The 27,575-nt window shown below is 41.1% G+C and overlaps 1 protein-coding gene across 4 annotated transcripts in view; it reads right to left on the bottom strand.

Annotated features, from left to right (window-relative positions):
• LOC140775501 (serine carboxypeptidase II-3-like) overlaps positions 1–27,575 on the bottom strand; it is a 46,089-nt gene that overhangs the window by 1,889 nt on the left and 16,625 nt on the right. For all 4 annotated transcript variants that reach the window (XM_073118844.1, XM_073118845.1, XM_073118846.1 and 1 more), the window contains 2 exons: positions 22,402–22,494; positions 22,185–22,290 (listed from right to left, as the gene is read on the bottom strand). In XM_073118844.1, the coding sequence (XP_072974945.1) occupies positions 22,185–22,290; positions 22,402–22,494 (199 nt within the window). The remainder of the gene's footprint in view (positions 1–22,184; positions 22,291–22,401; positions 22,495–27,575) is intronic.

The raw sequence follows: 27,575 nt of genomic DNA, 5'->3' as shown, positions 1-27,575 counted from the left end.
AGAGCAAAATCTATTGACGTTTGAAACCGTTCAAATGACTTTTAGAAAAAAGTTGCATTTTGTAAAAAAAAATAGCTTTATTTGGTCCAAAAGGTGCCATTTTGAAAGAGAGTTTTTCCACTAGGAAGAGATACCTTTTTCATCTCAAAAACTGGAAAAATACCTTTTTCATCTCAAAAACTCTTTAAAAGAGAGAGAGAGAGAGATCTAGATAGAGAAGAAAAACTAATTATACTCTTGATCCTCCTTTTTTCATACAAAACTATTAATTTTCAACTTTCTTCTTAATCTTTGGGGTTGTTGATTGGTCCCTAAGTTTCTTGGAATTATAGTCCTTGAAAACTTGATTGTGAAGATATTATATCCTACATATAAAATTTTCAAGAGTCCATCTGTATCTTGGTAGGAAAATTACTATCTTAGAAGAAGCTTCTAGCATCTTGCCTTATAAACTCAAATTTCTATTTTGATTACACCCTACTAAGATAGTAATTATTCTCATTATGGAGTCTCAAGACTACCATACAAGAAGTAGAGAGGTCTGATGGCTTTGATGGAATCAACTACAAGAGATGGAGATTGAAGATCATCAACCAATTCACCATATTGAAAGTGGCTTATATGATCTCAACACATTTCCCACTAAAAGAAACACCTAAAGGAAAATTCAGCGACAAACAATAGAAATAGCTCAATGTTAACTACATTTGCTGCTTTGCCATTCTTAACTTAGTGATAAATCTGCTGTTTGGTGAATTTTCCAAGTACACAATAACAATACTTTTATACAAAGCACTTGAATAGAGGTATGTTATTGAAGATACCGAATCTTGTTCTTTTTTTATTAATAAGTATGTTGATTTTAAGATGAATGATGCTAAACCCGTCCTTGAGCAAGTAAATGAACTTCAAAATCTTGCTTGTGAGATTGGAGAAAGTGAGGAGCCTATCATGAAGAATTTTTAAGTTTCAAATATCATTAGTAAACTTCCTCGTTGGAAAGATTACCGACGTATTTTGAAGCATAAAAAGAAGGCTCTAATTCTTAATGAGTTGATAATGCACATCCAAATTAAAAGTAAAGGTCGTTCTAAAGACATACTTGAAAAAGAAGTAGAAGGGTTCTTGCTATTTGTGCGGTAAAGTTGGGCATTTTGTAAGGACGAACAACCATAGGATAAAGAGGATGCCAAAGTCGTCAAGCATGACATGATTGCTAGGATCGCCGAACACATGATGGTTAATGTAGATGAATGTTGGTGGCTTGACTCCAATACCACTTGTCATGTGATTCCTTTAAGGAGTGTCTTCAAAACCTACGAGACTATGGAAGATGAAAAGATGGTGTTTATGAGTAACTCTTCTATAAGTGTTGTTGTTGTGGGCAAGCAAATCATTCATCTTCCTCTATCTTCAAGCAAAGTTCTTCAACTTTATGATGTCTACCATATTCCTAGACTTAGGAAAAAAAAAATCTTATTTTTGTTGTGAAACTAGATGATCATGGTTTCCATATAATATTTGATTCTCATAAAGTTATTATATAACTAATCGATCGGATCACCACCTTTAAACTTGGGGAATTTGAGAGGCACGATTTGTCCATGGATGCCGTTGTCTCGTTCTAGATCATGTCCAAGTCCTTGTCTAACCGGAGAAGGATGCACCATGAAGGGTTGATGATCCCTCCTTCGGTTTTGATTAACTCGCCGTGGTTCTGGATCATATTGACCCGCTCACAGATCTTGATCTCTAAGGTGATCTCCATAGTGGTTCGTTCGTCGGATGGGTTCACCTACAATTGGGCCTGGTGGAACCATCCTTGCTTTCCTCTGCCCATAGGGTGGTGGTAGTAGCGGCTCTTGTTGTTACAAATTCTGAACCGACGACAGTGGGTTCATGGAAGTGGACTCGCGTCGTGGGGTCGATGGTGCATTCCCGTTCGCCATAGCTTCCCTTGTCTTTTGTAATTCCCACATGATCTCTATCATCATCTGGTTATTGATGGCCATTTATTCGAAAAGAGACCCCAACACGGCTTGAACACTAGGTTCTTCCGTATTCCGATTATATCGGGTGGTTCCGCAGGTGGAAGTCTCCACAACCGTTTCCCCCTCCTCTATTGGGAGAATCTCTTCTTGATCATCCCGCCGTGCAGCCATGGCTCTGGTTGTCATCATAGGAAGCATGTGTCCGAGGAACGATGGCTCTGATACTAGTTTGATACGATCTCCCCTTTTGGCTAAGGTTCGATCTCTTCCAATTCTCAGATCTGAATTGGATCTAACACGGAACTTTGTAAATAGATCCCGAAAGATGCCGTCGTCGAATGAAATTTTGATATGTTGTAGCCCTAGAAAAGAACTTTCCAACAAATCAAGTTTCAAGCAAAATGTGGGGACCTCGAGATATCGTCCGATTAGTGGACGAACTTTAGGGTGGTCTGATCAGGATCCGTGGATAGAGGCACAAGATCCTAGGTGATGGTGGTTGGAGGTAAACCAGTGTTAATGGGGTGGCACCGGTGAAAAGTGGTGGTGGAAGGGTTATGGTTGACGGAAGGGTTAGGGTAAGTGTTGGATAGTGGAAGAAACGGGAGGAGAGGGCCACCCCTAAGGGACTAGGGTGATTGGCCGGTCGAGGGAGGTTAGAAGCGGTGTCATTGGAGATCAAGAGAACGAGAGCGAAGAAGACAAAGGAGGCAAGGCAAAAACTCTATTCATCAATAATGACTCTCTCGTTGCCATCCACAATCCTTCAGAAGCTAACTAAACAATTCAAAATTAACCCCAAATAGTACATTTTCGCCGACCGCGTTTGAATGCACTGAGTTCGCTCTCCTCTGGATTTACGAATACGATGTAGGCGTTCGAACGCGCGTCCGAATGCACCTGTTTCCCACTTCTCTGGCTTTGCGAACGCGATGCAGAATGCACCTGTTTCCCACTTCTCTGGATTTGCGAACACGATGCAGGCGTTTACAGCGCGTTCGAACATACAATTTACACTCTCTGGACGTGATGCAGGCGTTCACACCCGCATTCGAACGCAACTTATAGAAAACTTATTTTCTTAGAAATTAAACATTAAAATAAGAAACAAAGACACCCCTAATTTGTATCTTTGCTCGAGATGACATTGGTGAGTTCGAATCGTATCAGTAACTTGGTGGGGAAATTATTATTTTAAAGGAACCTTCTAGCATCTTACCTTATAAACCTAAAATTTTGTTTTTGATTCCACCCTACTTTTCAAATTTCCTCAACAGAAACATGGGTACGTAATATTGTAATATTGAAGTAGATAGTTAGCTATTCTTCCTTTTGCTAAATTATTTGATTTAAATTAAAAAAGCAAGGATACAATACAAAATGAAATCCCTCTCCCTCAACCTCTCCCTTTTCATTTTATTGCCCTTTATTCTGTTTTTTCTCTTTTAGGCATTTCCCTTTTCATCCAACGTATTCTTACTAGTATTCTGTTTTTGTTTTTCGATGAGAGGTTAATATTAAATTTTGTCCAGTTTCTTCTTCTTTTACTAATCTTTGTTTCTTGGTGATGAAACTTCTCCATCTCTATATATGGAAAGCATTTCTAACTAACATATCCTAATGGCAATCTCATTAGAAAGTATACGACAGAGCTTCATTGAAAACATAAATTCTGGCGATCTGAGTCATCAGAGAGATTCCACATGTAAAATCAGGATTGTTGTGGAAGCGCAAGATGTGTTTGTCTATCAATCTCTGAATAGAAATGCTACCATACCGGCAGATTCATTAACTGCACTATTTCTCAGGGAGCATTAGCTCCCATTCGGAAGAACACTATTGTCGCCACGGAGTTTGCGAGAATTCTCGTTGATGACTGCATGAATATAATATATTTTGTACTCAATAGTACATTTATTACTCCTTTGTATTAGTTAATTATATTTTATTAGTGAAATAATTAGTTTTTTAATTTAGTTTTCTTTGGACTAATTAGATAAGTTGGGTGCAGGTGCACCAAGATGGGGCTAGGAGAATAGCCAAATCATTATGGGTTCGGCGACCGAGGCTTTTACACCCAGTCTCCTAGCTATTTAACTTTTTATTTTGATCATTGTACTTACTTATTAGAGTGCCTTAACTGTTTAGACTTTATAAGTGCTTTAATTGCCTTCTAGTCCTTTGCTTATAAGTATTAGTCAATTGGTTATGTGGATTAGCCAAACTCGAGCCTATTCGATCAACTAACTGAGTGAATTGGATAGCCACCAAATCATATAATACGCACCCTCATTAGGGATTATTAGACATTTGATCATTTTCCTATCTTTCTCTCTCTCCCTTTCCTTTCCCTTCGTCCAAGCCATCGAGGCTTCTTTTCCCCTACCGTCCATTTAAACCCCTTTGTTCCTAAAGAAGGAACCACTTTCTCCCTTCTCTTTTCTTGTACAAAAAACAATCACCACCATTGCCTTGTCCAAGCCACCACCACCGCCATCACTGAGCATATCCACAACCATAACAAGCTCAACTCAAACTCAACCCAAGTGCTTAGGGAAGCAACAACTTAGGGTGCATATTCTCCTTTATAGCCTTGTTGAGCTCAAGAGGAAGGAGAGAGAGAGAGAGAATGGAAATTTACTTTTCCATTACCCAGCTCATCTTGCAATTGTAGATAAGATATGTATACAACTCCAAGAGTTTGTTACAACTAACTTGTGTCTGACCTCTAACTAACTAGATTAACTAATAGTGATTTGACTTATAACTAGCAAAGCTTAACTGACAGTGATCTAATTTCTAACTAACTAAGCTTAATTGACAGTGAGTAAACTCACTTAATACATCTTAATACTCCCTCTCAAGGTGGTTTGTAAATATCTTTAATAGCCATCTTGATAACAAAGGAAAGAACATATTATAGGGAAGAGGTTTAGTAAATATGTTAGCAAGTTAATGTTGAGATCAAATCGGCACAAGTTTTATGAGGCTAGAAGCAACTTTGTCATGTACAAAATGATAGTCAGATGCAATATGAATGGTAGCCTAATTATCACAAAATTAAAGTGATGGAGAGGAGACTTCTACTTGAAAATCTTTAACTAGCTGTTGAAGCCAAATGATTTCACTAGTAGTGGAAGATAAGGTTCTATATTCAGCTTCAGCTTAAGAGCAAGATACTATTATTTGCTTCAAGGCTTTCTAGGATACTAAGGAATCTCCAATGAATATACAAAAGCTAGTGACATATCTTCGAGTATCAAGATAGGAGCCCCAAATAGCATTAGAAAATGCTCGAAGTTGTAATAAAGAAGAAGAGGAAAAGAAAAGCCCATGACCAGGATTGTTCTTCAAGTATCGAAGGAGATGAACTGCTTGAAGATGAGGTAATCTAGGCTTAGATAAGAATGTGAACAACAAAAGTTATATATTACGATCCCCTTTGGTGAAAATGATTTTATATCCGATTTGATAATTTAGACAGAATTTAGAATAGAACTTGTGAAGGCAATTTGGATTGATCCAACTGTTGGAACGGTCTGAGATTTAGATATGTAGTCCTCTAGAATTTAGGAATCCAATGCAACTAGAATCTTGTCGATTGCATTAGTAGATCGAAAGTTATGTCAGAAACAATAACCAAAAGTTAGGAGGTGGCGAGATGGACATAGATTATTTGCTTAGGGTTATGGGAGATGATGCTGGGTATGGTGGATGGTTTAGTACTTTGGATAAGATGAGGTGGGAGAAGAGAGCGTCCAGGTATTGCTGGTCGCTGGAGGGAGGAGGGAGAAGCGACGGATAATTAACCTCGGCCATAAACGAGGGCTTGAGTTGGATTCCAAGAGAGAGGAAGGAGGAGGGAGAAGTTGGCTCATGGTTAGATGCAAAATAAGTTTCAATAACCAATAATTCAAATAGGCTGCTTTTCTATATATTTAGAGGCTAGCCAATCATCCAAAAACTTTAAACAAATCCTATTATGACCTCACTTACTAATCGCACATTCGAATGCACTCTAATCGTGTCTGAACGCCCCAAAACATGTCTTTGGATGTGTGAACACAAAATTAGGCGTACACCGCGTTTGAATGCCATTCATTTGCGTTCGAACACACTTGCCAGAAATCATCTTATTTTCCTAAAACATAAATAGAAATTGATATAATTTGAAGTAGTTTTAATCATATCCACTATGCACCTAATTCAAGAATCGCAATAATCCACCACGCTTCCCTCACCTTGTTCTCAAGGTGCAAAGTGAGGACAATGATACATCAAGTCATGCTTCATCTCCCACATTGCCTCGTCGATGATCCGCCCATACCACTCTACTAGAACATCCTTCTTCACATTTTGGTGGTAATCCCTTCGGCTCGTCCTCGATCTCTCCTTCAATCAGCATCATTGTGCTCGTTTGCCTTGTATAATGGTGTCTTAGGGTGAACTTCTCGTCACAATTGAAGCACAACCCCTTAGCTATTCGCTCCTCTACCTGAGTAGATGTTAGACTTTGCATAGGGGTCCTACGGGCTATTTTCACATCATTAGAAATGCAAAAAGGTGGCTGCTATCTCGCTTCATGCAAGTAATCCAAGCCATCAAGTGCATGCATCAACTTTGACTCTAGCTTGCTACTCTATGGTTGCCTCAACTGCCCTTTAAGTGCTCGATATTTATACTCCATGAGGAAGGTGTCCTCCACTGCTTGCCCTAGGTTCAGTGGTCGCAAGGCACATACATTGGCTTAAATTTCTTCCCTCAATCTAGCAATAAAGGTCGCTTTGAGTTGCCGATCCATCCAAGGTGGTACACAATGACTAGACACTCACTCGAACTCTTCTTGGTATGCCCTCACTATTGTCTTCTGGACTGTTTTCATCAACAAAGCATCAAAATCCTTGTACCCTGATGATCCAAACCATTTGTAGATCAAACGGTAGAACTCCGCCCAAGTTGCTATTCCTCTATGCATCGTCATGGAGCAATAGCACCATAATGTAGCATCCTCTGAATAAAAAGATGCAAGGAGCACCTTTTGATCTTCTTTGGTGCCATGGAAGTTGAAAACTCTACATGGTAAAGCCAATCAAGCGGGTTACCTCCTTTAAATTTGGGGAATTCTAATCGCACCATTCGCTCGTGGATACTGATATCATGAATTGGATTGAGGTGAGCTCTAGCCCTAACTACACGAGTGACATGATTTCCCCTTGAGGCTAAGGCTTGATCTATTCCGATTTTCAAATCTGGATAAGATCTGACAAGGAACTTAGAAAATAGATCTTGAAAGATGCAGCCATTAGATCGATGTGAAATTTTGATACATTGTAGCCCTAGAAAAGAGCTTTCTAACAAATATAATTTCAAGCGAATCAAACAATGGGATCTCAAGATATCATCCGATTAGTAGATGAACATCAAGGGGTCTGTCTTTCTATCCATGGAGAGAGGCTCGAGATCCTTGGGGATGGTGGAGGGTGGTGGACCGATGATAATGGGGTGGCACCGGTGAATAAGTAGAGGTGGAAGGGTTACGGATGATGGAAGGGGTTAGGACAAGGTGGTCGACAGATTGAAAGAAGGGGGAGGAGTGGGCATCGTCGGGGAACAAGAGAACGAGAGAGAATAAGATGAAAAAGACAAGGGCAAAATTCAATTCATTCAATAATGATTCCATGGTTGCCATCCACACCTTTAGAGACTAACCAAATAATTCAAAAATGGTAATTATTAACCCTAAAATATTAGATTTTCGCGACCGCGTTCGAATGCGCCCGATCGTGTTCGAACGTATATTTTGCGTTCTCTGTATGTGCGAATGTACTGCAAGTGTTCGCAGGCGCATTCGAACGGCACATTTCACACTCTCTGTATTTGCGAATCTGATGTAGGAGTTCACAAGCGCGTTAGAACGCACTCCACCCGCGTTCGAACACAATATATAGAAAACTTATTTTTCTATAAATTAAATACTAAAATAAAATAAGAATAAAAGATACCCCTATAGTGTATCTATACTCAAGACGACATCAATGAAGTTCGAATCGTATCAATCCACCATGCTTCCACAACCTTGTCCTCAAGGTGTGTAATTAGGGAAGCAATCATTGAACTCTGACTCAAGCTTCTCCATGACTTGATCCTCTACATTGGTTTCCCACATATCTAAAAATAGAGGAAGGGTTGGTGCTGAAAAGGATGTGAGCTCACTTGTGTCCAGTTGGCGAGAAAGGGCATTGGCCCTCGATTCTCAATCCCCGTTTTGTAGACTAGCTCGTAGTCATATCCAAGGAATTTTGTGACACACCATTGTTATGCTGGGGTGTGCACATGTTGCTGCATGAAGTAGGGGAAGCTACACCGGTCCGTGTGGATAGTAAACCGTTGGCCAATCAAGTAGGGTTGCCATTAGGTGACAACGTGTAGAATTGCTAGCATTTCGTGCTTGTAGGTAGATAGCTGTCGCGGCTGGTTCAACAATGTCTTGCTCATATATGCCACGGGCTTGCCCTCTTGCATCAAAATAGTTCCAATGCTCTCACACGAAGCGCTGCTTTCTACCACGAAGGGCTTGCTAAAATCCGGCAGAGCCAAAACCGGTGAGGTAGACATAGCTATCTTCAATGCTTCAAAAGCCTCCGTCGCCTTGCTCGTCTATTGAAACCCTCCCTTTCTGAGTAAGGAGGTCAGCGGGGCAGCAATCTTACCATAGTTGGTAATGAATCGTCGATAGTACTCCGTCAACCCAAGGAATCCCCTCAATTCCCACTAATTAGTCGGAATTGGCCAGTCCATCATATTTTTGATCTTGCTTGGATCGGCTTCCACTCCTCTCGCTGAGATTATATGACCCAAGTACTCCACTGGTGGCTCACCTCATATTCAACACCTCACGCACATGCCGCAAGTACTCGCTCTAATTCCTACTATACACTAAAATATCGTCAAAGAAGATGAGCATGTACTAACGCAAGAGCGGGCGAAAAAGGTCATTCATGAGCCCTTGAAAGGTAGCTAGTGCATTAGTGAGCCCAAACGGTATGACTCGAAATTCATAGTGGCCATCGTGAGTTTGAAACGTCGTTTTATGCACATCTTTCGGGTTGACGCGGATTTGATGGTACCTTGCTCTTAAGTCAAGTTTGCTAAAGTAAGCCGACCTTGTAAGTTCGTCCAGCAACTCCTCGATCACCGGTATTGGGTACTGGTCTTTGACGATGATCGCATTCAAGGCTCGGTAGTCAACACAAAACCACTAACTCCAGTCTTTCTTTCGAACTAGCAACACCGGCGATAAATAGGCACTTCTACTCGGTTGAATAATCCCTTGCTCTAGCATTTCCACCACCAATTTGTTGATCTCCTCCTTCTGGACATGCGAGTACCGATAGGGTCAAATATTTGTTGGTTCAGCTCTTGGAATAATCTGGATGCGATGGTTGTGCCGACAGGCCGGCGGCAGCCCTCAGGGCTCCTTGAAGAGATCCTTGAATTCATGCAGCAGCTCTTGCATGTCAGCGGGTGAAGTCCGAAAAGTGGTTGCAACGTCGGCCCTTACCGCGGTTGGTTTCCATCCAATAGCACTCTTCGACCATTCCTCCGAAATGTAAGTGTGAGGTTTGAAAAATCAAATATTACGGGGCCTAAGCTTTGAAACCATTGGTCTCCAAGACAATGTCGGCACCTCGCAAGGCCAACAGATAAAGATCCAATGTAAAAGTTTATCCTTACACCTTCAATTCCACACCTCCACAAACAAAATCTGCCCGCAACGTGGTGCCATCTCCAATCGTCACATTGAACCCATCCGTAGGTTCCGACTCGAGCCCAATCTTCCTAAGAAGCCTCTTATCAATAAAGTTGTGGGTGGACCCAGTGTCGATCAAGATTCTCACTATGGTTTTTTTGACTACACCGTTCACTCGTTAAGTCTTTGGCACGGCTGTCCCTGAATAGGCATGGAGAGAGATTTTGGCTATCATGTCTTCCATGGGTTGCTCCTCAGCTACTCCTCCTTGCTGTCCAGCCACACCTTCATCTTTAGTTGCAATCTCATCCTCTACCTCCTCCATTCCGTCACTGATCCCATCAGTTTAGCGCAGCGATGTCCGGCAACAAACTTTTCATCACAACAAAAGCATAGGCCTTTGGCTCTTCGTTCTTCCACTTGAGTAGGTGTGAGTGCTTGTCCCGGACCTCTAGGTGCATACTTCACATCTTGGGAGGGCTTCAGGGGTGCTCAAGGAGGCACTATTGCAACAGCGGTTCTTGGTACGCCGGTAACATTTTCTACCGCTATGGTTGGTTGAGCTGGATTGCGGCTTTCTTTGCTCATCTAGTTCTATTTGAGGTGTAACTTCATGGCTTGATATTTGTCTTCCATGAGTACTGCATCTTCAAAGGCCTAATTTAAGGTTCTAGGCCTTAAAGCCCTCACGTCAGTTTGTATATCTCCCCGCAGCTCGAAGATGAAAGTGCTACGAAGTTGCTAATCGTCCATGGGGGTTGGCATCGGCTACTTATCATTTCAAATTCTTCTTGGTATGCCCCAACTGTGGTCCTTTGCACAGTCTTTAAGAGGAGAGCATCGAAATCTTCATACCCCGACGCTCCAAATCGCCGTGTGATATCGGCGCAAAAATCGGCCCAAGTTTCAATCGTCTAATGGGCATTGGCTGCTCAAAACCAATGAAGCGCCACATCTTCAAGATGGAAGCTCACAAGTGTCACCTTATATTCTTCTGCTGTACTGTGGTACACAAAGAATTGTTCCACTCTATACAACCAATTGATCGAATCACCACCTTTGAACTTGGAAAATTCGAGACGCACGATTTGCCCATGGATACCATTGTCTCGATTCGGATCATATCCCAGTCCCTGTCTAACCGGAGGAGGGTGCACCATGAATGGTTAATGATCCCTCCTTCATTTTGATTAACTCAATGCGGTTTTGGTTCGTATTACCCCGCCTGTGGATCTAGATCTCCAAGACGATCTCCATAGTGGTTCGTTCGTCGGATGAACTCACCTGCAACTAGGCCTGGTGGAACCATCATTGCTTGTCTCTGCCCATAGGGAGCTCTAGCCCTAACTAGGGAAGTGATACGATTTCCCCTTTAGGCTAAAGCTTAATCTATCCCGATTTTCAGATTTGGACAAGACCTGATATAAAACTTTGAAAATAGATTCTAAAAGATACAGCTATCGGATCAACATGAAATTTTGATGTTGTAGCCCCAAAAAAGAGATTTCTAGCAAATCTAGTTTCAAGAGAATCGGACAGTGGGATCTCGAGATATAGTCCAATTAGTAGACGAACATCAAGGGAGACCATCCTTGGATCCGTGGATGGAGGCATGAGATCTTTTGTGATGATGGAGGGTGGTGGACCGGCAATACTAGGGTGGCACCGGTGAGTAAATGGAGGTGAAAGGCTTACAGATGATAGAAGGGGTTAGGGCAAGGTGGTAGATAGATTGGAAAAAGGGGGAGAAGTGGGCTGCCCCTAAGGGACTAGGGTGAGTGACCAGTCGAGGGGGGTTAGAAGTGGCGTTGCCGGGGAACAAGAGAACAAGAGAGAAGAAGACAAAGGAGATAAGGGCAAAACTCAATTTATTCAACAATGATTCCATGGTTGCTATCCACACCTTTAGAGGCTAACCAAACAATTCAAAATTGGCAATTATTAACCCTAAAATAGTAGATTTTTGCTGACCGCGTTCGAACGCACATCTAGCATTCTCTGTATTTGCGAACCTAATGCAAGTATTTGCAAGCGCGTTTTAACGCACTCCACTTGCGTTCAAATGTGACATATAGAAAACTTATTTTTCTATGAATTAAACATTAAAACAAGAATAAAAGATACCCTTAAAGTGTATCCATACTCGAGACGACATCAGTGAAGTTCGAATCATATCAGGGAGGATGCTCCTCAGGTCATTCCCTCTCTCTATGACATCCTCTTACTACAGTCATAATGTTATCTTCTTCTTCCATCTTAATCCAAGAATCATCATCTTCTTTGTTGACCGACTGCACTTATTGGCGAGGCTCATCTTTCCTCAGTTTGGACATGGTCTCCCTTCTTGATCCTTAGTTTACTGGTGGAACCATCATGGGGGTTTCAGAGGTGGAAGACTTGGGTGCCTATGGTCCTCAACTTAGCCCTTCTCGAATCGCTCGCAACAACCCATCTTTTTGTTGCGTGATAGTTTGACTGAAGGTTTTGATGGTTTGGGTAAGGATAGTGGAGAAGGTCTGTCCCAAAGCTTCAATGGACCTTGATAGCATCTCCATGTTTGGATCCGTGAAAGAGGATGGAGGAGGTAGTATTGCGTGTGCTTGGTCCTCTTGCCTTTGGGTGCCTGTGCATGGAGGTGTAGAGTTCCTCTCTTCCATGCACATGAATGTCTCTCCTTCTTCTTCTCTTCTTCGAGCCACTATGGATCTAGTGGTTGAATTCATTGGAATGCATGCCAAGGAAGGCTAGCTCTAATATCAACTTGCTATGATCGCCTTTGGTGAAGATGATTTTCTATCCGATTTGATAATTTAGAAAAAAAAACTCAATATGGAATTTGCAAAAAAGATTGTGATCAATTCAACCGTTGGAACAATCTAAGAATCAAATAGATTGTTCTTTAGGGAGTTAGGAATCCAATGCAAGTAGAATCTCATCGATCAGATAAGTAGATGAAAAGTTATATTGGAAAAAATGACTAAAGGCCAGGAGGTGGCGGGATGGACATGAATTATTTAGTTAGGGTTATGGGAGATGATGATGGATATGGTGGATGGTTTAGTACTTTGGACAAGATGAGGTGGGAGAAGAGAGCTTCCAGGTATGGCTGTTCATTAAAGGGAGGAGGGAGAAGCGACGGAGGATTAACCTTAGCCGTAGTTGAGAGCTCGGGTTGAATTCCGAGGGAGAGGTTGCTTTTCGATATATTTGGAGGCTAGCCAATCATCCGAAAACCCTAAACAAATCCTATGATACGATTCGGACTTCACCGACGTCGTCTCGAGCATGGATTCACTTTAGGAGTGTTTTTATTTCATGTTTTAGTGTTTAATTTCCATTAAAATAAGTTTTCTGTAAGTCGCGTTCGAACGCGGATGGAGTGAGTTCGAACGCGGTTTGTGAACGGGGTTGTGAACGTGAGTGAAGAGAGTGCACTGTGCGTTCAAACGTGGTGCGTTCGAACGCACTGTGAACGCCTGCATCACGTTCGCAAATATCGAGAGGCGTGTTCGATCGTGCGTTCGAATGCGGTGCGTTCGAACGCGGTCGGGCGAGTTCGAACGCGGTCGACGAAAATTATATTTTTAGGGTTAATTTGAGTTGTTGGTTAGCCTATAAAAGGATGTGTAGGGCAACCAGGATTGATGATTGAATATTGAGATTGACTTTTGCCTTGTCTCCTTCGTCTTCTTCATTCCCGTTCTCTCAATCCCCAGCGACGCCGCTTCTAACCTCCTTCGACCGGCCAATTACCCTAGTCCCTTAGGGGTGGCCCTCTCCTCCCCCTTCTTCCAATCTATCCAACACTTGCCCTAACTCTTCTATCAACCATAACCCTTCCACCACTACCTTTTCACCGGTGCCACCCCATTAACGCCGGTCCTCCACCATCCACCATTACCTAGGATCTCGTGCCTCCATCTACGGATCCAAAATAGACCATCCTAACGTTCATCCACTAAACGAATGATATCTCGAGATCCCCAACTCTGATTCTCCTAAAACTTGATTTATTAGAAAGCTCATTTCCGGGGCTACAATATATAAAAATTTCACATCAATCTGACATCAGAATATTTCAGGATCTTATTTCAAAGTTCCGTGCCAGATCTAGTCCAGATCAGGAAATTGGAAGAGATCGAACCTTAGCCTAATGGGAGATCGTATCAATTTAGTATCAGAGCTCCATAGCCCGAGGCGTGATCGTATCAAGCTTGGTATCAGAGCCACTATTCCTCGGACAAGCACTTCCTATGACGACCACTAGATCCATGGCTGCACGACGAGATGATGAAGAAGAGATTCTCCCAATAGAGGAGGGGGCAACGATCGTAGGGACTTCCACCCGCGAAACCACGCGGCCAAATCGGAATATGGAAGAACCTAGTGTTCAAGCCGTGTTAGGGTCTCTTTTCGAACAAATGGCCATCAACAACCAGATGATGATGGAGATGATGCAGGTATTACGGGCGACAAGGGAAGCCATGGCGAACGGGAACACACTATCGACCCTACGACGTGAGTCCACTCCCATGAACCCGTCGCAACCGGTTCAGAATTTGCAACCACAAGAGCTGCTGCTACCACCACCCTATGGGCAAAGACAAGCAAGGATGGTTCCACCAAGCCCAGTTGCAGGTGAGCCCATCCGACGAGCTAACCACTATGGAGATCACCTTGGAGATCTAGATCCGTGAGCAGGGCAATACGAACCTGAACCATGGCGAGATAATCAAAATCGAAGGAGGGATCATCAACCATTCATGGTGCATCCTCCTCCGGTTAGACAAGGACTTGGATATGATACGGATCAAGACAACGGCATTCGTGGGCAAATTGTGCGTCTCGAATTTCCCAAGTTCAAAGGTGGTGATCCAATTGATTGGTTGTATAGGCCGGAGCAATTCTTTGCATACTAAGGTATGGCGAAAGAATACAAGGTGACGCTTATGAGCTTCCACCTTAAAGATGCGGCGCTTCATTCGTTTCGAGCAGCCAATGCCAATGAGGCTATCGAAACTTGGGCTAACTTTTGCGCCCATATCACGCGGCGATTTAGAGCGTTGGGGTATGAAGACTTTAATACTCTTCTCTCAAAGACGATGCAAAATACCACAGTTGGGGCATACCAAGAATAATCTGAGAGGTTAAGTAGCCGATGTCATCCCCCATGGACGGATCAGCAACTTCGTAGCATCTTCATCTCCGGGTTGCGGGGAGACATACAAGCCGACGAGAGAGCTTTAAGGCCTAGAACTTTAAAAAAGGCCTTCGAAGATGTGGTGCTCATGGAAGATAAACACAGGGCTATAAAGTTACACCTAAAATAGAGTTGGACAAGCCAAGGAAGCCGCAATTTGGTTCAACCAACCAAAGCGGTAGGAAATGTTACCGGAGTACCTAGAACCACTGATGCAATGGTGCCTCCTCGAGCACCCCTGAAGCCATCCCAAGATGTGAGGTACACACCTAGAGGTCCGGGACGAGCATTCACACCTGCTCAAGTGGAGGAACAAAGAGCCAAAGGCCTTTGCTTTCGTTGTGATGAGAAGTTTATACTCGGGCATCGCTGCGCTAAACCAATGGGATCGGTGATGCTAATAGATGGATTGGAGGATGTGGAGGATGATTTTGTAGCTGAAAATAAAGGTGTCGCTAGACATCAAGGAGAAGAAGTTGAGGAGCAACCCGTGGAGGACATGATAGCCGAAATCTCCCTCCACGCCTATTCGGGGACAGCTGCGCCAAAGATCTTGCGGGTGAACGGTGTAGTCAAGAAAACCACAGTGAGAATCTTGATTGACACCAGGTCCACCCGCAACTTCATTGACAAGAGGCTCCTTAGGAAGATTAGGCTCGAGTCGGAACCCACGGAAGGGCTCGATGGGACGATCGGAGATGGCACCACATTGCGAGCAGATTTTATTTGTAGAGGTGTGGAATTGAAGGTGCAAGGCCAAACTTTCACATTGGATCTTTATCCATTGGCCTTGCGAGGTGCCGACATTGTTTTAGGGACTCAATGGCTTCAAAGCTTGGGGCCCGTAACCTTTGATTTCTTAAACCTCACACTGACATTTCGGAGGAATGGATGAAGGGTGCTGCTGGATGGAAATCAACCGCGGCAGGGGCCGACATTGCAACCACTTGTGGGCTTTCCTTGTGCAGGGGACCGGGCTCTACTATTGCAAATGGATGTCGCTGAACCTAACTCGAGTCATTGGGAGGACCTAATCCGGATCCACCAACTGCATATAACTCGACCTCCCGAGCACAATCAAATGCACCAGATTTCTATTGCTGAACTGACATTGAGTCAAGTGGTTCGACCACCCGAGACCAAGTGGACTCAATGTAGATGGACCCGAATTCCACCTTGGGCTAGTAGAAGTACAAGTATCCAAGCTTGACTGAGGATGAATCCCTTTGAGGTGATAATGGTCACACTCCTCCTGTCTTGCGTACCTACGATAGACTCGCGGCGACGGATAGGACGGTGCTTGACTTTCAAACCTTGAGGACAAGGTTGCGGAAACGTGGTGGATTGATACGATTCGAACTTCACCGACGTCGTCTCGAGCATGGATTCACTTTAGGAGTGTTTTTATTTCATGTTTTAGTGTTTAATTTCCATTAAAATAAGTTTTCTGTAAGTTGCGTTCGAACGCGGATGGAGTGAGTTCGAACGCGGTTTGTGAACGGGGTTGTGAACGTGGGTGAAGAGAGTGCACTGCGTTCGAACGCACTGTGAACGCCTACATCACATTTGCAAATATCGAGAGGCGTGTTCGATCGTGCATTCGAATGTGGTGCGTTTGAACGCAATCGGGTGAGTTCGAACGCGGTCGGCGAAAATTGTATTTTTAGGGTTAATTTGAGTTGTTGGTTAGCCTATAAAAGGATGTGTAGGGCAACCAGGATTGATGATTGAATATTGAGATTGAGTTTTGCCTTGCCTCCTTCGTCTTCTTCATTCCCGTTCTCTCAATCCCCGGCGACGCCGCTTCTAACCTCCTTCGACTGGCCAATCACCCTAGTCCCTTAGGGGTGGCCCTCTCCTCCCCCTTCTTCCAATCTATCCAACACTTGCCCTAACTCTTCTATCAACCATAACCCTTCCACCACTACCTTTTCACCGGTGCCACCCCATTAACGCCGGTCCTCCACCATCCACCATTACCTAGGATCTCGTGCCTCCATCCACGGATCCAAAACAGACCATCCTAACGTTCATCCACTAAACGAATGATATCTCAAGATCCTTAACTCCGATTCGCCTGAAACTTGATTTGTTGGAAAGTTCTTTTCTGGGGCTACAACATATCAAAATTTCACGTCGATCCGACATCGAAATATTTCGGGATCTTATTTCAAAGTCCCGTGCCAGATCTAGTCCAGATCAGGAAATTGGAAGAGATCGAACCTTAGTCTAAGGGGAGATCGTATCAATTTGGTATCAGAGCTCCATAGCCCGAGGCATAATCATATCATCTTATTACGACTCAACTTACCTGTTGTGCATTCGAACGCACCCCGATCATGTTCAAACACCCCAAAATAGATCTTTGAATGTATGAACGCAAAATTAGGCATTCGAACGTCGCGTTTGAACACCATCCATTTATGTTTGAATGCACCTGCCAGAAATCATCTTATTTTCCAAAAATATAAGCAAAAATTGATACAATTTGAAGTGAATTGAATATATCCACTATACACCTAATTCAAGAACTACAACATTATATCTGGTCTGAACTAGAATAAAGAAGATGAACAACTAGTCTTTTGTAGTGAGATATGTGAGTGAATAAATCACCATCAGTGTCACTTAAATGCGCTTAGGATCCAATGGAACAACAGTAGGTTTACAAGCTAAGTATTTAGTATCCTCAAGTAATTGTGAAGTACAGTGGCGCTAAGATAGTAGTACAAGACCTTGTTAAGTGCTATAATTTCAAGGCCTAGAAAGTATTTAAGACAACCTAAGTCTTTCAGCTTGAACTTAGTGTGAAGAAATTGCTCTAGGATAGAAATAGCATAAGAATTAGGATTAGTTATGATTATATCATCCACAACAAGTAGAGTAATAAATGAAGAACTAATCCCTTTAGTGAACAGAGAATAGTCTGACTTGGAATGCACAAAATAAAAGCTTGAGAAAATTTAAGGCGATAATTTGATTTATGAAGCTTGCAAACTAGCTTCTTTCCCTATTTAGAATGCTCCCTCTGACTGGTATAACTAAGAGGAAGAATCATATAAACTTCCTCAAAGAGATCACCATTGAGAAAAGCATTGTTGATATCGAGCTGAGCAAGTTGCCATTTTTGAGAAGCAGTAGGAGCAAGTAAAACTTTAACAGTTACAAATTTTGCAACAGAAGAAAAAGTCTCAACAAAATCTAATCCTCTTGCTGTGTATAGCCTTTAGCCACTAACCAAGTCTTATGTCTTTCAAGTGAACAATCAAATCTGTATTTTAGTTTGTAAATCTATTTGCAGCTAATAGTATATTTCCTAATAGGTAAAGAAAGCATAGTCCAAGTCTTATTGGCCTCCATAGCATCCAATTCAACTTTTACAGCTGATCTCTATTGAGGATATTTTATTACTTGATAATAAAACTATGGTTTGAATTCAAATGAAATATTCATAACTAGATTTTGACGAGAGTTAGAAAGATCATTATATGAAACATAGTTGGAGATTGGATATTTGATACTAGAAGTAAAAATTGCTGAGCAAGTAAGAAGATTACAATGGTAATAAAAAGGTGGCTTGGTAACTCTAGTAGATTTTCAAATAGGAAATTCTAGATCGACTGGCAATTTGATACTAGAAGTAAAAGTTGCTGAGCTAGTAAGAAGATTACAATGGTACTTGTCATGTTTCATAATCCGAAATAAATGTTTCAGATTCTAATCTGTATCAGAATCACCTTCCTAGAGAGCGCTTAATATATTATTTTCTTAGAGAGTGATTCATTAATCATCCTAATTGAAAGTGTTTTATAAACAAAATGACATATTATTTAATTATACGTCTCTATTCGAGAGAGCGATTTAGATTAAATTAGTATCTCCGAAGGTAGTTTCTATAAATCACTTTCTAGGAGAGTGATTTAGTTATTGTATTCCCTGATAGTCTTTTAACATATTGTGATGCATATCGGTCGGATAGGATCACATCAAAGGGACATTGGACTCAATTGATCGAGACGATTTGTCTTACTTATATAATTTAGTTAGAGTTCTAGTAGGTTAGAATTTGTTTAATTAACTAAATTCAACTTGTATACTTTTGGAAAAATATTTATAAGATATTCATCTAATGTACAAATGTTATAAAATCAATTGGATAAGGTTGATGGCGTTATGATCTAGGACTTTCATAATTAACGTTCTCTAGATTCGTACTCTATCTACGGTGGAACAAAGAAATAATTCGAGAAAAATAAAGAAGACATGTTTAGCTAAATTTATTAGTTTGTTTAGGATTCTTTTATTTTACTTTCTACAAATAGAGCTTTATGGCTTGTATCTTAGGCATATATGAAACATTAATTAGCTTTTGCCTTGCTACTCCCTAGTATCTCCTTTCTCAACTTGGCCGCCGACCCCAATCTCCCACCCCTTCGTAGGGCCGATCTACTTCTCTCCCATTTTCACCTCTAAAGTATTAATCTACTTATTCATTACCACCATCATCAACCATTCATGTCATCTCCATCATTATTTCCAAGCTGACTACACTTGCCACGAACTCCACCATCGGCTTTTCATCTAGATCATACCCATATCTTATCTGAATCTAACAAGGGTGTAAGTATGAAAGACATAGATCAGAAAGTTACGAACTTATTCCAACCAATTTTATAACTTTTTAGTATTAAGAGAAGATTTAGCAAATATTTTTAATATTCTCAACACCGAGTCGATTCATATCATATTGCTGTACTGATTAATTGAGTAAGAATCACTATTTGGGACAGCTATGCGTTGAGCCGGCAAAAGTCGTAGTATACTTGGAAATAATTTGGACAGTGTAGGAAAAGTTTTTTTTTCCTGTAGCATTACTTTGGTCAAACACTCACAGTGCGAGTGCTTTATTGATGAGTTGGTTTATGGGAAAACACACCCAACCACATGTAATTATGGGAAAACACACCCAACCACAATGCGAGTGCTTTATTGATGTAGCATTTCTTTTCATTTTTTCCTAGTTTGTAATTATGTTCCAACCACATGTACTTTAGTTGTTTCTGAGTGTCTTTCCCTTGTTTTGAAAGCTCTTTTATGGAGTAGCCTTGGCATCCCAAAGAGTTTGCCGTCGCAACTCGAATCTAGGGATTACCCATGCTTTGAATGAGTCATGCTCATACAACCATGGGTAGACATGATCATCGAGCGAGCCAAGCCGAGTTCGGGCCGGGTTTTTCAGACCAACCGGGCTTAAGTATTTATTCACGGTCCGACCCACCAATCACTCGGGCCGGACTGGGCTAGAATAGTCTAGCTCGTTACCGCCCGTCGGCCCGTGAGAGATCGGGCTAGCCGGTCGGGCCGGGCCAACCCGACCCACCAATCATTCGGCCCAACCCATATTTTAGCTATTTTAAGAATTTTTTTTAACTATTAACTTATTTTTTAGAAAAATATTTATATTCCTCTATTTAAAAAATAATTAAAATAGATTAAAATTTTTTAAAGGTGTGCTTAAAATAATGCAAAACGGTACAATACCAAAATATTTTTACTATAGCAATGGTAAATTACTGTAGCAGATCGAGCAAAGTACTGTAGCAGAATGGGCGGGCTTTCAGGCTGGGTCAAGCGGGCAAAGGGCTATCTCGTGCTGCCCATGGGTAGTTTGGGATCGGGCTGGGCCTAAATTGGGTTCGGGCTGGGCACGGGCAGGCTGGGCCCTTTGATCATGTCTAACCATGGGCAAATTTATGTAATGGCAAGCTCATACGCCAAAAACAATTTAAAAATATGATGTAAAATCTAAATTTAATGCTGGGTTAAATATATTTAACACTTTATCTTTCTATATTTTAAAAAGTCTTAGTCAGTTCTTATACTTATGACTAAAGTGAGACTGTTAGTTTTTTTTTTATCAAATTTACTTAGCATAACTATTTTGATAATTAAATGACAATATCCTATGAACCTACATATCTTATCTAACAAATATATGGGAATATTTTGATTATTTTGGCCCCATTTAGTTAAGTTTAATAAAAAACTAATAGTTTTACTTTAATCATAAGTATAGAAATTAGTTTAAGACTTTTTAAAATACATAAAGTAAAATAAGTTTAGGCATAATTATAGTGTGGTAAAATGTATTTAACTTTTTAATCTTAGATCAACATTACAAATAACTTATGAAAAAATGCTTGTGCGAAAAAGATCAAAAAACAGAAGTGAATTCAAATCAAAATAGCATGGGTTAATCTCTATAGGCTAGGTGCTCACCCTAGCAAGGAGTTTTCATATGAGTTTGTATGTAATTTATAGTTGGGTGTGCACCCAATAAGTCAACTGTGCACCCTAGCGGGAGAAAAAAAAAAAATAGAAAGTTCTAAAATAGGTTCAAACTTAGTGTTTTCTTTTAGGATTCTCTTATAAATATTCCTCCACACTAATTTGAAAGATCCTTGGGTAGAGCAAAGTATCCATCTATCCAAGAAGCTTCAACTTTTTCTCTTTGCGTGAGAAACAATTTGAATCCTTGTGCTAGTCAAGGATCATCTGCAACTTACAGCACTTTGAAGGTGCTGAACTAGAGTTTGAAGGAGGATTCATGCAAAGAGAATTTAAGGAGTTTTAAGTTCATCATCTATAAGTATCTAATTCCCTCACGGAGCTTATTTTCTACTAAAGTATGAGGAGAGCTACTGCATATGTGTGTGTGCTAAGCTACATCAAAATTTAATATCAAGCACCAAAGAAGCAAAATTGAGTTATCTACATCAACATTTATTCTGATATGAAGAATTCAAGAGTTTAATCCACGCCGACTTATGAATAGTTACTGCAGAGCAATTTAATTTACTAAGTAAGTAGTTCATTGATTCTAGAAGGTTGAGTAAGAAAAATATTTCAATCGAAGAGATTGTCTGGAGCAAGATGAGAGTTGTTGTAAGTGAATCTTGTATCTACATTTGAGTGTAAAATATATTAATCCTAGTGATTAATTGAATCTGGGATTTTTTTTCCTCTCAACGTAGTGAGAGATTTTTTTATATTAAGAAAATCATGCTTGTGTATTTATTGTGCTTTTATATTTTCTATTCGTTCTCTGTGGCTAGACATAGCCAAAGAATATTTTTTATGCTAAAATGAAAAAGGCTACGAATCTTAGTGATAGAAAGTTATTATCAAATATATGTTTTTGATGTACTACTAAATTTATGAGAAAGATTGGAATTTGAATCACCTCGTTATTTATAGACCACGGCTTCCATGGAGACTTCACTAGAAGTCTTAGTTGATTGAGAGAGTATCTTGTTGAAGTCACGGGGATTCTACCGTCAATATCACCACTGCAACATTATCCACGGAAAGGGAAATTCTCACTCACATTTTTATTATACTATAGTAAACAGACAAATATACCAATAACTGTGAAAAATGAATAATATAGAAAGAATCACCTGTAGACCCAAACTTGTATTTTATTGGACAATAATTCTTTGATAAGTGGTAACACTGTCGAAGGGCTGTCATTCCAATTTGATATAACTTCGCTGCACGGTATATTTAAGGTTATAAACAAAATTCATGAAGTGAATAATGATTATTATCCTGAAGGACAACCCTGCGTGAATAAACTAGCCAACAAACTTGGTCTATTTGGATGAACAGATGCACCATATTTGGAGCCAAAATAGAGTCAAGAGCTCAATGCACTCTAATGCACTAGGGCTCAATATTTATTAAAATAATATATATATATATATATATATATATATATATATATATATATATATATATTATCTATTTTAAATTATTTAATAAATTTTTTTAGTATTATTTTTTTAATAAAAAATATATGGTTAGAAAATTCTTATCGAGATCTTTAAAATAAGACTAATACCTAATAGTTTGAGAAGTAATTAAATTATAAATTTTTTAATTAAGCACATCGAAATTATATTACACGAAATAAATATCGAAATAAGTATTATACGTCATTACTAAAAATATTAAAATTGCATTACACAATAAGTATAAATTAATATTTAATAATAGAAATAATAAATATTTAATAGTCTGGTAATTCATTCCATAGCCACCGGTTCTATAGCCACCGGTACTCCTTACTCCACAAAGCTTCCATCTATATTTATCTTGACCTATTCCATCACGTAGATCTAGGCATTCTGCTAGGTTTAGCCCGCTAGGGGTTCTTTTTGCAATACTCTATGGCCATTTGGATTGCCCTTTCAACTGCAATGTGGGGGCTAACCATGACATCCTCAAAAATCCTCTCATTGGTCACTTTCTAGATGATACACATGGCCGTCACAATAATGGACTTGAGGCGCATGTCATCCTCCTTACTAGCAAACCATTTAATATTTATCCACTCCTCATCTAGCTCCTCACATAGATTGCACTTCATGTTGAGGAGGGCCACCACCCTCTCCCAAACTATCGTCGAAAATCTACAACCATAAAAAAGATGTCCAATTGTTTCATTGAAAAGCCCACATAGCCTACAATACTCCTCAAGCCTATAGTTGATTCCTTTCAGGAACGCCCGGTTGGGATTTTGCCCCAAAAAGCTTTCCATAGGAAGAAGGTCACCCTTGGGGCTACTGGTAGGGCCCTTAGTTTAGCCCACCCTGGCCAAACCTGATCTTTAGACTTTTTGATGAACTTATAAATAGTGATGGACTTTGCTTCTCCATTGGGTACTGCAGCCCACACCTAATTATCCTCCGACTGGACTAGCCCTTTACACATGTAGAAGATACGAAATGCCATATTGGCATGGAAGTTATTCAGGAGCAAATCAACATTCCACTCTCCGTCGCATAGCAGCTCATGCACTTTGGTCTCCTCCGAGAAGTTGGTAACATCCATTATACATGGAAGTTGGGCTAGAGGCACTCCAGATATCCACGAGTCTATCAATACTGATGCAGCAGAAGCCCTCCTTTAATACTCTTGCCGTTTGCACCAGCACCCTCCAAGTCCATGCGACCTCGGCACCTTATCCTTCCTTCCCATAGGATAAGAGCACCATACTTTGCTAGAGCAATGTCAATCCAAGGAGTATCCTAGTGCCACAAGATGCTAAGGACGTGCTTGCTGAGTATGGTCCTCCTTGCTGCACAAAGGCATCTCACCCAGCGGCTCCGTCCCTCTCAGGTTTGGTGATAGTCTCCCATCCTATTAGATGTAGACCTTTGTAGGTGGCCCCTCTTTCCTAAATAAATGTTCACGCTTTCTTCATGATGCTATCCAGGACCAAATCCAGTAGCCAAGTCAAGCCCATCCAGTAGTATGGGATGGAGGTTAGAACCGACTGGAGTAGAGTTATCCTACCAGCTAACAATAAGGTATTCAATTTCCATCCGGCCAATTTCCTCTTGACTCTCTCGACCAGCACTTGGTGCCCATGAATAGATATCCAATTGCCCGATATCTTGATCCCTAGGTATGTGAACAACATCTTCACATGCCATAGTTGGAGGAGCTCACTTAGCTTCATCTTCTCACTTTGCTCTAGCCAGGGAGGAAAGAAGATTTTTGACTTCTCCATATTCACCTTTTAGTTAGTAAGTTTGGCATAGAAGTCCATCATCCACAATGGTTTTGACATTGTCCTCATTAGCCTTAGCCATAATAAGGAGGTCATCGGCGTAGAGCAGATGGGTTAGCTAAACCTCACCAGCACAAAAGCCTTCCAAGTGGCCCTTCCTCAGCTGATCCTTGAACAACAAGGTGAGTAGATGAGCATAGAGGATAAACAAATATGGTGATAGGGGGGTTGCCTTGCTGCAACCCCCTATGCGGGGAGATCCATTCCTTTGATGACCCATTCACAAGAATGTTGAAAGTAGGCAAGCAGATACATGCATTAACCAACTTCCTCCATTGCTATGAGAAGCCCATGAGCTCTAGCACTTGGTTGACGGCCTCCCACGAAAGCCTATCATAAGTCTTCTCCATGTCTAGCTTCACCAGCATCATTGTAGGATTACTCCTGTCATTAACTAAGGAGTGATCAAGCTCTTGGGCTACCAAGGTGTTATCATGAATGGACCTCCTAGCAGCGAAGGCAGCTTGCTCATTCCCCACCATTCTCGACAAAACTGGCTTAAGCTGATTGACAAGTATTGATAAGTACGGAATGTCCTCTTCAATATCTGGATCGGTTGCAGCAAAGCAGTATGCACAACCGAGGAAAAATATTCACCAGATATTTTGCCATAGTCATAAAATTACGAAACTAGTGGTGGTCGATCTATAACTTCCTGATCTACGTTTTTAGTATTTACGTTCTTTACAGATTCAGATTGCAATTGGAACAAAATTATGCAAAAGTGGGGGTGATGCTGGTGGTGATGGGTAGAGGTGATGATACGGTTATGGATAAGGATGAAGGAGGAGAAATGGCTGAGATCCCAAGGAGGGGGAGAACTCGACAGACGAGGGAGATTAGAAGATAGATGAGACCTTGTCAACAGTAGAGGTGGCTGATTGGTATAAAGGGAGGAGGGAGATTAAGGTAGAGAGACAATAAAGAGGAAAGAGGCAAATAGAAATCAAGATTCATTCATCATAATAATTTTGGTTGCTATCCACACCTTAAAAGGCTAACCAAATAAGCCAAAATTACAATTATTAACCCCAAAAATAGTGGACTCTCATCGATTGTGTTCGAATGGGGTTGCCCACGTTTGAATGGGGTCGCTCGCGTTTGAACGCACAAAATATGTTCTCTATCTATGTGAATGTATGCAGGCATTCGAATGCACAATTTGCGTTCTTTGTCGATGTGAACGCCTACAAACGTGACGTACAAAAACTTTACTTTTTTAAAAAATAAATAACTAGACTAGAAATACTTCCCCCACCATGTCCTCAAGGTGCAAAGTCAGAAAAATACTCCAAGATGTCTATCTCCAGCTCCCATGTCACCTCATCGAATGGTTTGCCAAGCCACTCGACTAGGACCCCATCTCCAATCTGGTACCATGACGTCGTCGGTGCCTCGCAAGTACACGAACTGGCTCCATAATCGCTCTCTCCTTCAATGGCTCCTATAGAACCAATCTAACAACCTAGTAATCTCCAATCCACTCCCTTAGCAATAAAACATGGAAGACCGGATGTATTCTCGACCCCTCAGGCAGCTCCAAGTGATATGCAATTAGACCGATACGCTCTAATACTCGGAATAGACCAAAGTAGTAATGTGCTAACTTCTGGTTTCACATTGAACGCAAGGTCACCTGTTGGTATGGTTGCACCCTCATGAACACCCAACTGTTGATGTCAAACTCTTGCTCCCAGTTTGCTGTGATCATAAACTTGCTTCATGCGGTTTTAAGCAAATTTAAGATGGGCACCGACCTTCTCAATGTGGTATCCCTATCCATCAATGCCAAGTCCACCTCCGTATGATCAGTAGATGCCACAAGGTCATAGGTACGTAATGTCGGAACCGTGCGCCCATACATCACCTCGAACAAAGTCATCCCAATACTTCTGTGGTGGGCGGTGTTGTAAGACCATTCCGTTTATCGTAAGAATTCCAACCAGCGCCTCAGCATCTTTCTCACAAAGCACTGCAAATACTACTCAATACCTCGATTGACGACCTCAGTTTAGCTATCCATCTATGGATGGTAGGCCAAACTGAGGTTCAATCGACTCCCCTATAATCTAAATACACAATCACGATCATGATCATGATCGGAGACAATCGTGCGTGGTATGTCATGCAACCTAGCAACATCTCTCATAAAAATTTTAGCTACTGACTTGGCTAAAAATGGATGCGATAATGCAGAAAAGTACGCATACTTGCTTAATCTGTCAACTACCACAAAAATAACTAAGTAGCCACGTACCAACGGAAGACTTTCTATGAAATCTATAGAACCAAACATAGTCCAGTATTGGTAAAGGTTGAAGTAATCCGGTCGATTTCAACGTGGTTGTCTTTGCTCTTTGACAGATTTCACAAGGACGGATAAAACTCCTCACATCTTGCCTCAGTCCTAGCCACGTGTAGTTCTGTGATAGCCTCCTATAAGTCCTCAAGACACCCTTATGACCGGCCTCCGGAGTTTGGTGAAAGTACTCCAACATTTTGCTGCAATCCGTCATTCATAGGCACCCATATAAACCCATAGTCCAGCAGCAAACTGCCTCAGTTCTCCAACTTCAGGCTCAAGATCATCTAACACCTCCTGTAACAACCTCTTAACATCTGGGTCAGCTGTACATGCATACCTCAGCTCATTAAGAAAATGAGAAGTGGGAGAAGAAAATGCTATGAGCTCAGCTGTATCGGGTTGGTGCGATAGTGCATTCGTCGCTCTATTTTCTGTCCCCTTCTTGTACTGAATTTTATAATCATACCCCATCAATTTTGTGACTCACCTCTACTGTGCTAGAGTGTGAATACACTGTGGAAGACACTTTTGATCAGTTCAGATAATAAATCGCTTACCGATCAAATAAAGGCCTCCACTTCATTACTACATATAGGATTGCCAACATCTATCTCTCATAGGTTGATAATTGTTGTAATTTTTGTGATAAAAACTTGCTGAGAAAGGCTATGAGACGTCATCTTTGTATTAGT

Source organism: Typha angustifolia, chromosome 14, assembly GCF_048772165.1.
Source record: "Typha angustifolia cultivar Huaian chromosome 14, ASM4877216v1, whole genome shotgun sequence".
Lineage (NCBI taxonomy): Eukaryota > Viridiplantae > Streptophyta > Magnoliopsida > Poales > Typhaceae > Typha > Typha angustifolia.
Note: the sequence above shows the minus strand (reverse complement) of the source record. Positions and strands in the feature narration are given on the sequence as shown.